The sequence below is a fragment of the Sceloporus occidentalis genome, unplaced genomic scaffold, assembly GCF_023333645.1.
Source record: "Sceloporus occidentalis isolate IW3139 unplaced genomic scaffold, rSceOcc1.0.p SCAF_2, whole genome shotgun sequence".
NCBI lineage: Eukaryota > Metazoa > Chordata > Lepidosauria > Squamata > Phrynosomatidae > Sceloporus > Sceloporus occidentalis.
The window spans coordinates 131,447,022-131,459,875 of record NW_028316982.1 but is presented as its reverse complement, the minus strand read 5'-3'; the positions used below and the strand labels follow the sequence as shown (position 1 = coordinate 131,459,875).

Here is a 12,854-nt window from a genome sequence, read left to right as displayed (position 1 = left end):
ATCTACAGCAATATGTTTTTCTTTTCTTTTCCTTCATATACCTGACCCCAAAATAAGAACATTCAATTAACTTCTCATGGATTTATCTGACACTAGTAAGGAGAGTCTCCAGTATTTAAAATATATGACTTGACCATTAAATGGTAAAATAAGTAATGCTTTAATGACTGATTTGTAATTATTTTTAAGTTAAAGGTTTCTCATCAATATTCTTTAAATCCGTGTAGGGCATAAGTAGCACATAATCTTGTTAAGCGCTCAAATCAAGCCCCATTTTGTTTAAATAATAGGCTTTCTGTGGTGTTCTAAATAACCACATAATATCTGATTCTGTCAATATCTGATTCACATTAGTAAATGATGCTTTGGCTTTTAAAAAATAAGAACTTAAGTGACTGGGTCTAGTAAAGAAAGTAATAATTTGTGGATTATCTACATTCGATGAGTAACACAGTTAGGCAAGAGGAACAAGTTGTATTGTCTTCCCACTGTAGATTAGGGGGGTGTAAGATTAGGTCTGTAGCTGCAGATGAAGGGTAATTTCTTTTTGCAGTCGGAGCCATCCCAATTACCCTGGCCTGTAAGGAAAACAAGTAACTTTAAGTACAAAATAAATTCCAAGAACTCTTAAAACAACCTCTTCACGTCAGAGAATCTTGCAGCACCTTAAAAAGTACTAGATTTATTATGGCATAAGTGCTTGTGCCACCAAAATTTATCTTGCAATGGATTTGTGATAGTGTTTTATAAACACACCTAGACAGGGATGTGTAATTTCTTTTTCTGTCAGTTGGGTGAGCTTGGCTTCTCTTACCCACTGGCTTCTGCTCCTTGGAGGTTACAGTTTGTCTCCAATTCTAAACACACACACACACACACACACACTTTATTTCTATTTTCCCGCCTCTCCCAGATGGATTGAGGCGGGATTACAGTCTGCTAAAACATGGTTCCTACCTCTTCTCCCCACCCCACACAAATGCTGGAAGACAGTTGTCTATATTTTAAAAATATAAGTCAAGCACTTCATACATCTATGCAAGTAAACCTTTCCTACAAATACAGTACAGTAAAAAAAAAAACAAACTTGACACACTACACTGGGAGAGTGATTATGGCCAGAACAGACAGGCCAAAATAAAGCTGCTTTGGGTCACTTTGGAGGTATGCTGTTTACATGATGCATGCGTCCCAGAAACTGTGCCAAAGCTGCCTAGGACTGAATCGTGCCTTTGGTGCAGCTTCTGGACACTTAGGACGTATGCATCATTTAAACAGCATACCTCCAAAGTGACCCGAAGCAGCTTTATTTTGGCCTGTCTGTTCAGGCCTATAAGTAACATAGAGGTAAAATGACAATCCCACAGTTGTTGTTTTTTTTTTTAAGGGCAGCCATTCATTGCTGGCCTACTATGTTCAGACTTCTAATCTGTGAAAAGGAAGAACAATCTTCCTCTGAGTATAGTTATGACAACAGAACCCAAACTAATGTTGATAAACTTTCCATGTATTTTTTTTCCAAGGCACTGATGCCACTAAAAATCTAAAGTGAAAATTCAAGGTGAATGTGGCAACTGACCTTAAAAATCTAGCTCCTAGGGAAGCTAAAACAATTTGGAATGGAATTAACACATTTCTTAGGAGTTTACTCACATACATTGTTCTACTATTCTGTCTATAATTCAGTAGCTGCTGCTTTTTGCAATGACTTCCATATACACCTAGATTTTAAGTGCTATGTAAGAGTCAATCATATTGATATTTTGCTCAGTAGGGCATGCTACTCTGGCATGTATCTATGGGCCCGAACAGACAGGCCAAAATAAAGCTGCTTCAGGTCACTTTGGAGATATGCTGTTTAAATGATACACATATCTTAAGAGGCCAGAAGCTGTGCCAGAGCTGCACTCTAGTCCTTAGGACTGGAGCGTGGCTTTGGCATGGCTTCTGGCCTCTTAGGATGCATGCAGCATTTAAAAAGCATACCTCCAAATTGACCAGAAGGAGCTTTATTTTGGCCTGTCTGTTCAGGCCCTATATGTTTTAAAGTCTAGTCCAATTTGAAATAAGGTGTCACATTGCATGAATCAGCTCTAATCCTCCTCTGGGTACCCACCACTTTACAATCCAACCTCAGGAGTGCAATTACATTGACAATAACCTAAAATTAATCTTTGCAGCCTGCTATACTCTAAATCTATTTCAGTGTCACAGAATAAAAAACACACAACAAAATGTATAGTGTTGATGTTTGCTTATTATCCAAAGTATCAATTATTTGGAAAGCTGCTGAGGCACAGAGTAATACTTAATAGCTAGGACTTTGAAAAAGCCATGGGGGGGGGGGGGGCTATCTTTTAAAGTTTGCGATAAATGATAGAAATACTAGTTAGGAACACATAATATATTTGTGGACTATACTGTACCTCCTATATTTATATTTAACTTCAAGCAGATGCGAATGTTCAGAATAGTGTTAATTGTTTCTCCAACAACATGAAGAAGTGAGCTCAGAGGACGCTGAATGAAATTTGCCACAGAACCATCAGTCCATCTTAGGGACGACCCCTGAAGAAAAATAAAACTGGAATTTAATGAGGGGCAGTATATCAGCTGGTCAGGTATTTTCATATTCCAAAGGATCAAACTTAAATAAGCAAAGGGAAATTTCACAGCAGTGTGCGCAGAAGTCTACTGCCTGCAGTAAGGTTTCTGTACTTTAGAGTGGCATGAATAATATGTGGTGCATAATTTATTAGAAAAATGAGATTGTCTGCAAACAGATTGAGGTTCTCTGGAATATGTTACTCAGCACTGTTCTGCAGGCATACTTTATTCCAAGAATCTAAACTGAGCCTTTTAATTAGATGTAGGCTAAAGCTCTATTCTGTTACTGAGTGTGCTAGACAGCTTCCCCTTCAAATATTAATGACAGCAACCGTGGTTTTTTTTTCCTTGAGCATGCTACTTTTTTAGCTGAAAAACTAATCACTGACATGAGAGAACAAAGCAGAAGGGTTGGTTTGCACATTCATCTAGCCAGAATCCATTATGCATGATGGAGGAGTAGGCACATACACTCCCTATAGGGTGTACGAGGAAATGTGTAATGTTGGCACCATCTGCCTAAAGCTGTAAGCATACTGGATCAATTTGTATAACCAAAATTTGTTTTTGAGTGGAAATAGCCATTGCCCATGAAATGGTGGTTCTGGAAAATCAGTGGATACCAGGGCTAACATAAAGGTGACCTGTGGCCCAGTACATACTGGCAGGAAATGGCATCCTGGCAAAGAATAGGGAGCACACACCTACCGCATGCATTATAAACCTAGCACGTCATGGCGGGGGGTAATGGTGGCCTCCGTATAGATGCCGCTGCACATCGCTTATGTCACAAGTGTGCCAATGGCGCACTCGTGACATGTGCAGGGTGTCCCAAGAAGAACCTGGTTTTTCTGGGTTCTTTTTGAGGCAGGGGGACACCATGCAGTTCAGCTGCTGCAGCGTCCCTCCGGAGGAAAAATGGCTGCCTCCAGCCCACCCTTTTGGGGCAGGAAGACTGGTGGGTTAAAATTTCAATGTGTAATATCTGGAAAGCATATAACAGTCTAATCCTACACATTTCTATTCAGATGCAACCCTCCTTGAGTTCAGGGGAGCTTACTCCTCTTAAGTGTGTATGGTATTGCGGCCTTAGGCCTGTTACAGACAGCCAAAATAAAGCTGCTTCGAGTAGGGTTGCCATTAGTCCGGACCTCCAAACCGGGACAAATGTAGGACAAAATTTTCAAATGTAGGACAAAATTTTCAAATGTAGGACCTTTTTTGGGGGGGGTCCTACATTTGAAAAAGAGCCTCACTGAGGGGAGGATTCCTTCTTCGCCTGGGCTCCATTGGACGCAGCCCAGGCGGAGAAGGAATCCGCCCCCAGGGAGGCTTTCTTTTCCCCCTGGGCTCCGTTTTTGCCAATGGAGCCCAGGGAGAAAAGAATCCTCGCTGAGGGAAGGATTCCTTCTCCGCTTGGGCTCTGTTCTCACCAAGGACGGAGCACAGGTGGAGAAGGAATCCTCCCCTCAGGGAGGCTTTTTTTCCCCCGCCTGGGCTCCGTTTTTGCCGGCAGAGCTCAGGCGGGGAAAGAAGTCTGGCCTCGGCAGGCGAGGCTTCTTTCCCTCCCTCAGCTCCAGGGGAGCCAAAGAGGGGAGGGAAGCCCCCCCCGCCAAAGGAGAGAGGCCTACAGAGGCCTCTCTCTCTTTCCCCGCCACCGCTGTTGCACACTTTGCAACAAAGCCCGGGGGCGGGGGAAATCCCGGGGGCAGGGCCAACCCGGGGCGGGACCGTGCGGACCCGCCCAAAACCGGGAAAGTCCCGCCCACAGGCGGGATATGGCAAGCCTAGCTTCGAGTCACAGTGGAGGTATGGTATTTCAATGATGCATGCGTCCTAAGAGTACAGAAGCTGCACCAAAGCCACGCTCCAGTCCTTAGGGCTGGAGCGTGGCTTTGGTGCGACTTCTGGACTCTTAGGACGCATGCATCATTGAAACACCATACCTCCACTGTGACTCGAAGCAGCTTTATTTTGGCTGTCTGTAACAGGCCTCTGTCATACATTTGGTGTTACAACATCATCATTTTTTAAATGGTAATTGGCTTGGCCATGAAAACCACTGGGTGACTTTAGGCAAGTCACATTTTCTCAGCCTCAGAGGGAAATAAAAGCAACACCCCCCACAACAAATCTTCCCAAGAAAACCTGGTGATAGGTTCACCTTAGGGTCATCATAAGTTGAAAATTACTTGGAGGCATACAACAACAAACTCTCTAGCATTTTCCTCATTCCATTGAAAATGAAGATCACAACTGTCAGTGAGTCTTTAATGTTGGACTCACCCTCCGATGGCTTCCTCCTGTCCAGAACTGAGCTGTTCTTTGTCCCTGATAACTGGCCAGGTTTACAAGGAATTCATTATGTTCTGCACTTGAGATGCTGGTCAGGTGTCCCCCTGTGGCCTGACTTTGGCAGGTCCACTGGAAAGTAAAGGGAGATGGAAATGACAAAATAAAGAATATGGGGAAAGATGGAGTGATTGTGTGGTTGGATGTAGATTTTGGACCCAATTGACAAGGCAAACGTGGAAAGAAAAGATTTAAAGAGGAGAGTGCTGTGTTGTTGTTTTTTAAAAGAAAGATCCAGTAGGAGAAAGAAGTCATACAAATGTAGGGTGAGTTAAATAAGGAAAGACATAAGGAATGTAGTCAAGCAACATACAGAAAGTATTAACTAATGCAATATAGAAATATTAAATAAAATAATGCACTATAAATAAAATGACATATTATAAAATGGCACATTATAAATGAGGAACAGGGCAGGCGATTAGATGGAACCATGCTGTATTGTATTCTGCATACTGTATAATGCATTAAATGTTCTGCCCACATACTGGAAGTGTAATGCAGCCCAGCTATATCAGTACACACTATTCTTGCTCCCTCCTTACTTGCTTACTCGCTATATATACCAATGGGATCTTAATAATCTTTGCTTGTGTATATGAGTGTAACATGAATATTCTAGTCACCCATACTTCCTTGGGAAGTAGTTAAGAAGAGACTTCTGAGTTTTCCCAGAAGGATTCTACATGTACCCAGCAAGAGTCCAAATATCATTTTAGTGCCATCTATAGACTTGTAAAATGGGCTGTCTTCCTGCACCAACAGCACAGTCTTTCATCCCATATATAGCAATCTCATATATCAGGAAAAAAAGTTAATTTTCTGAAATTACAGTTACATATTCTCAATTTCTGAATAATGCTTGCCCTTTGCTACCTTTGTTTAGTAATAACACCAGATTAAGAGTCCCGCAATTTTGCTAATTATTATGTAATCTTTTGTTCATTAATAAAGGGATCATTCTGTCAATGTCTTGGTCTTTTAAACATTCTAATGGGTGTAAACATTAGGTCAATTCATTTTAAAGCTTTATTTTCCCCCAGCCTTTTGTAATTACAAATCATGAATTAGTCCTGCACACATACTCTACCAATTTCTCTTGCAGTTTCACACTCATTAGGCAAAGATGGCTGGGCAGCTTAAACATTCTTGCTCCACTGCAGAATACCTGGGTTTTTTTTAATCAGTGCTAACTTTATTTTTATTTTTTCAGCTTCTGACAGTCATTGGCAGTGTGCAAAAAAACCACAGGATGATATACATCACAGAAAATTAGGTGTAGTAATTTCTTATTAATCTCATTTAATAATATAGTTCATATTTCTTTCCAAAAGAATACTGATTATTTTTCCCCAGATGCAATACTTTGTAGATAAAATTCGCAAAAGCCTTGTGGGATAGTTGTGGATGCCCAGTTGCTTAGGTTCAAGTCTCATGATTTAGGATTGAACAGAATATAAAATAAAGTTTATTGGTTGCTCTGATTTGGGCAGTGAGCAAATGACTCTGTCTAAAGTTGCACTTAACTGTGATTGAGAGAAAATATGTGTCCAGTGCAGCTGTTGAAATGCTGTTTCAGAAAATACTGTCATGGTAGCATAAGCCTAGACCTGCAGATCTCAGTTACTAAAGCCACCATTTTATTGAGTACAAAATTGCCAAATGGCAGAACCTGGGAGCAGTGAATGAGAGGGATACAAACTCTGTCTTCCAAGGATAATTTAACTGACTGAGAGTGCTACTCTTACACCTCCTTCAAGTCTCTTAAAAACGTGTCTATCTTTAGACCAAAAGAGGTGGCTGTGCTGCAAATCTGGGGGCCTTTCATGGTATATAGTTATAACACTCTGTTCCATTTTAACTGCCATGGCAACATCCCATGGAATCCTGGGATCTGTTTTTAGGGAGGGGTGTTTAGGACTCTAGTGCCTCACCAAGCTACAGACCTCCAGATTCCATAGCATGCAGCCATGGCAGTTAAAGCAGAATGTAGTGCTATAACTGTATAGTAGGAATAGGTCGCAGGATAACTGATTTGTTGCAATTCAGTTCTGTTCAGGATTATCATTTTTTCCAGCACTCAGGAGGATTCTTTGTCTAAGACAAAACAAGTACAAAGTTTAAGTAAGGAAGAAAGGAAGTGAGGAAAGATGTTCAAGAAAGAAAATATTCCTGATCAGTACCTCAGCTTGTTCCCATGTCATCGGATTCTGAACAAATATGTAGCACTGGCCCATGTAACTTATCCAGCCATCGCGGCAACCACCTTGGCAAAAGGATTCTGCGTCTACCAGAGAGGACCCAGGGAAAACTGGGGGCTCAATATTCACAGGTGGAGGAGGAGGAGGGGGGTTATTCCCACCAAAAATCTTTCCCAACAAGAACCGGCGGTCACGCTTTTTGGTTTCTGGAAGTTCATTGCCTAAAAACAAATTAGTAGAATAATGATACACAACCAGAGTCCTAGTGGAAAAAGCCCACTTCAAATATTCATAAATCCTTGGTAGAAAATACAAACACCCTGCAGAGAAGAGAAATGTAATTAAAGGATGGTCACCAGAATTGTTGCATTGAAAAGAATGGCAATAGGGTCTTCAAGTACTTAATGGAAACCCTGGTTACTGTCAAGAATTGCATAAGACTCCATCCTTGACTCCTGGGATTGCCAGTTCTGTATCATCCCAGGCCTGGAGGCTGCCAGACAAAAGCCTGGACCTAAGGACAGATCCTGATGTTGACATTAACTGTTGTGCATTAAAGAACCAACAATTTAGCATGTCATTCAAACACACGCAGATGAATAAAGAGGCAATACAGACCAGCACTTTGTAAGGGCACAGTGTCTGCATGCTGCGTGCCCTAACCCTGCCCTCAGGGCACCATTTTGATGCATGCTGGTTCACACATTGTGTGCCATGATGACACCCCTCCAGTGCTGCATCCAAATGTGGCTATGGCACTTCTTGGAGGGCACAAAAAGGAGCCGCTTTTGGGATTGCTGTGTCTCCAATCTGGCCAGGAAAGGGGCGGCTGCATGCCACCTATCTGTTACAGCCCCTAAAACAGAAACTATGTGTGAAATGAGCAGATTATGCTTTCTTCCAATTTAGGGAGATGGGTCAAGGAACATCTAATCTAGCCTATGTGCTTCTAACCAGGTGGGTGGAGAGCAGAGCAGAAGGTGAGCCCTGGCGCCACACAGACTCGGAGAGAAGACAGAGGCTACTAAATGAATAAACAGACCCCTTGAGAGACTTTTCACATTGCAGCAACAAATTAATTAAACCTTGGAAGTTGTAGCAAGCTGTTGCTGTAAAAGTTGAGCTGGAGATTTGCACTCCCGTCATTTGTTCTTGCCTGGAGCTGATCATCCCCAAACAAAATAATGTCTGCCCTCATCTCATGGCTGGAGATGGCTCAGAAAAAACAGAGACTTAGGGCCACGGCCAGAGATCTAGCAACCCTACAACTCCCGAAATCTTTCAATAACACTTGGGGCTTAGGAGGCCACATGTGGCCTATGGGCTGCACTTTTCTGGCTTCTGACTAGACTACAGGATCATCAGGTTGTTTCAAGGGATCTCATTTTGTAGTGAAGCAGCCAAGGCTGAAAAATAGTTCCCTCAGCAAAACCAATAGGTCAACTGCATTTCCATGAAGGGGAAATGAAATGAAAATATTTTGAACAAACAGCATAAATAAACATGGAAAGACAAAGAGCAAGGAAAGTAAGTGTATAGCTTTACAATTTGTGATATGACAGACAGTTCCGAAATTAGTTTCATATATTCATACTTCAACAGATCCTGTGAGAGAATGGAGGCCAGGCCTTTCTGCTTAGAAAGACAAAGGTGCAAATGGGCTCAAGGCCAATACAAATCAGAAGTAGCTTTAAGAGAAAGACCAGAGAATACACACACACACTTGCCATATGTAGGGATTTCTGATTTTCAATAGGATTGCAGTATGTGCAGAAGGGGTGTGTTATTTCTTCCCTCCTTTGTGATATTTTTTAAAAAAAAACTATAAATATAATTTTTAAAATTAATTTATTACTGGCAAAATGAATATACAGACTATACAGAGAAACTACAACAGCCACAGCAAAAAGTACAACAACTGGGGATGAGTAGTCCATGTCATACTTGCTTGAATAACATATTATTCCATAAGTTAGTATGATACTGACATGGGCAGACACTTCCTATATTTGCTATATTTCTGTTAGCATATTCAATAAACAACAATCATAAAAGTACAATGAACATTATGAGCTGCATCAATGTTTGTCTGTGACTATTTCAATACTAAGTTTTTCCATGAGTGCAAAATTCCAAAAATCGAATACCAAACATCGCATGTTACTGTATATTATGGAGATCTTTCTATTTTAACACAGGAGATTATCAAATGGGTGGGGAAGCTGGGAGTAAAAGCCATACTCCCGGCAAAGTCACGTGATTGCGCTGAAGATTTTGAGACACATCATGGTTATCCAGGGCTTAACCCATAAAGATCCAGGAATGTTCCAACAACAAACCATTCATGAGGAAGTGCTGGGAATGGTTTTGCTGGAGCATTCCTAGAACTTCTTGGGTTAAGTCCTGGATAACATCATCTGAAAATCTTCTGTGTGATCGTGCAACTTTGCTGGGAGTATGCCTTTTTCTTCCTTGTTTCCCCCCTGTCTGATAATTTCCACAATCTCTAGATGTGCAGCAATGCACATAAAAATTATAAAATTATTTTTTCTCAATTGTTTTAGGTTATTAATGAATACTGATTACCAATTTTCAGGGTAGCTGTGATACACTGTCCAGTAATCATACTAATTTCTTCAAAAAGCTTGACTAAAACTTATCAACTTTTGGCCAAACCCCTCAAATATGTGTAGAGATACCAGAACTCTTGCATCCTTGCCAACAGTACTAAAGATTGTTATTAAGGTATTTCAGTCAGGTGAGAGTAAGGTATCATCTATAGATTATTTTTAAATAGTTTTCATGAATGGCAGAGGTAGGGTGACCAGACACCCTCCTTTCCTAGAAACTGTACTATATTTCAGATCTCTGTCCAGGAGGAATTCCAAAATGTCCTCCATTTAGAGCATGACTAAGAAGCATAAATTTATATTAGGGTTTTTTGGCTTTCATTTTGTAATGTCGTACATTTCCTTGAATGTCCTACATTTTGCAGAAACTTGTCTTCCTTTGCAGTTATGACATCTGGTCACCTAGGGTAGAGACGACTGATCTGTATTGTGGCTTGGATCAAAGTGAATTCCACAGCCCCCATAATGACCCAAAAGAGTCATCCAAAAATAAATAAATAAATAAATAAATAAATAAATAAATAAACAGAACTGAGCAACTATGCCCTTTTTAAATTTAAAGAGCAGTTCTTTGATCCCTCTAAGGTCTTCATAGTTGTACCTTCGCTGGAGAAAGAGCAGAAAATGAAGCAGTTCATACATTTGTAGCCAGGAAGTTCACAATGAAACAAGATGCCCTTTAAGTGATATCCTGTCTTTGGGACAATATGAATCTCTTACTTAGTAAAGTTTTTTTTCCTCTTCCTGTCCTCTAAAATGTACAAATGTATCTATATTTTTAAAAAAGTGGATGATGCAAAAGAAGCAGAGCTCAGGTAGCAAGTGAGAGACATTTTTGCCACTTAGACTTTATTGTTTGGATGATGTGCAAGAGGATGTTCCTCCCTAGTTGCAGTCCCAGTGGCACCAACAGGATCTTCCTCCCCAAAATTAGTTCCTCCCCAGGTGGTTAGGGTTTAACCTCCCAGCCTGCTGTGGTTCTGGGGGAAATGGCAAGGATGATAGCCTGTGTAAAGTTGAAGGCTTTCATGGCTGGCATACGTAGGTTTTTGTGGGTTTTTTGGGCTATGTGGCCATGTTCTAGCAGAGTTTCTTTCTGACGTTTTGCCAGCATCTTCAGAGAATGCTTTGCCTGGAAAAATTGGGTGTATATATACTGTGTGAGCCTGTATTAACTCCTGCATTCCCAGGCTCACACATTATATATACACCCAATTTTTCCAGGCAAAGCATTCTCTGAAGATGCCAGCCACAGATGCTGGCAAAACGTCAGAAAGAAATTCTGCTAGAACATGGCCACATTGCCCGAAAAACCCACAAAAAACTATGATGACAGCCTGGCTCATATTTACTATTTTTAAACCCAACATCTTGTTAAAGTAATGGATGATTTTACTCCAGACAAAGTATGTGAGAATTTTAAAGGAGTCCCCCTCCCTCCCCGCAATTCACAATACACATGTGAAGAAGAAGATTCGAAATGTATTGTGGAGGATGAGGAATTTTCTTAGAAGTTGCTTATAATCAGTTAGCATTTGTCCTATCTCAGTAACTGCCTTGTGATAACAACCTACCAAGGCATAATCCCAACTGCAAGGACAAGTGGGGAAGACAATATAGGAGATTAGCGCACAGCTAAAAAAAACGCAATTTACCACTGCCGAATTCATTTCAAATTCGGGAAACATCCAGATACTATGGCATGCATTTTTGCTATCCATGCCACCGGGCGGGTGCATCCCAGGTAACATCCGTCTAAAATCTGAGTTCAGCTGGCCTCTTTTCAAAGCCGGGAGCTTTCTGGCTTTGCAAATCGGCCAGCCGAGTTTGGATTCTAGCTGGATGTTAACCGGGATTCACCTGCCCAGCGGTGGAGGTGGCAAAAACGTGTGTGATCGTATCCGGATGTATCCCGAATTCAAATTGAATTCAGCAGTGGTAAATTGCTTTTTTTAAGCTGTGCACTAAATATATTCTCACACCCAGCTACCTTCCCTGTTTGTGTCAATCTGCTCTTAGTAGACATTGCGTAATCCCATGGAAATCCAGGAACCTATGTATGAAAGATCTACAAGGGATCCCAAAGACCCTGGCATAGTTTCCAGCTGTATGTATACCTTGGAATATGCTGACTCACACTATAGAATAAGTGGGGTTCAGGCTCTGGCAACAAGTGGGAATTGACCCTTCCCCACTGGAAGGTATGCTTCAATTCAACCTCAATTGCACACCAGAAGGAGAAAACCAATTGCATCAAGAATCCTGTTGGAATACTATGTCAGGCTAAAAATAGTTGTGCAAGCAATTGTGCTTTCTTAGAGGTTGTGTAGCTAATAATTTCTAAAGCACACACAATCCTTTCTCTCTCTGATGCTAATCAGTTGTGCACCACAGTGGCCTTAGCAGCCATTGAACAATTGGTTAAGCAGGCATGGGACACAGAATAAGTGCACTGATGTATATTTACACAACACCAAAAATGTATAACATTTTGGCCATACGTTTGCTGTTTTATTCCCTCCTTCCAGATTGCAGTCCCAGAAACCTTTTATGAAATGACTTTACAGAACAGCACATCAGCCTGGAAAGGTGGCGACTATCTTCCTTTTCTTTCTCTAGATTTTTTGGGAGCACACTAATCTACCACTGTCCTGTAATGAGTAATGATGGCACTTAATAATAATAATAATAATAATAATTTGTTTTATTTATATACCGCTATTCCAAAGATCATAGCGGTGAACAGCAAGTAAGCTAATTAGCAAGTAAGCTAATTTGCCCCCAACAGTCTGGGTACTCATTTTAGCTCCCTCCTCGGAAGGATGCAAGCCTGAGTCGAGCTTGGGCCCTTTTGCTGGTCTTGAACTCGCAACCTTGTGGTTTCAAGTAAATGGCTGCAGTACAGGCATTTAACCACTGCGCCACCAGGGCTCCTTAAGTAACAAAGAAGGTGCTTTCAAGAGATGAGCTTTACATAAGATGGTTTACTCTCACCTTCAGAAACAGGAAGAGCCAACATTCCCAGGCACAGCAATAGAACTATGTGTGGCTTCATTGTTAGCTT

The 12,854-nt window shown here is 41.2% G+C and overlaps 1 protein-coding gene across 1 annotated transcript; it reads right to left on the bottom strand.

The window, feature by feature from the left end:
• Nucleotides 1–403: 403 nt before the first annotated feature.
• On the bottom strand, nucleotides 404–12,845 carry LOC149319056 (snaclec bitiscetin subunit beta-like). The gene is made up of 5 exons (XM_089507950.1): nucleotides 12,785–12,845; nucleotides 7,143–7,381; nucleotides 4,894–5,031; nucleotides 2,427–2,568; nucleotides 404–578 (listed from the first exon to the last, which is right to left on the bottom strand). The coding sequence occupies exons 1-5, from the start codon at nucleotides 12,843–12,845 to the stop codon at nucleotides 496–498; spliced, it is 663 nt and encodes a 220-aa protein (XP_089364076.1). The 3' UTR covers nucleotides 404–495.
• Between the last annotated feature and the right edge of the window lie 9 nt (nucleotides 12,846–12,854).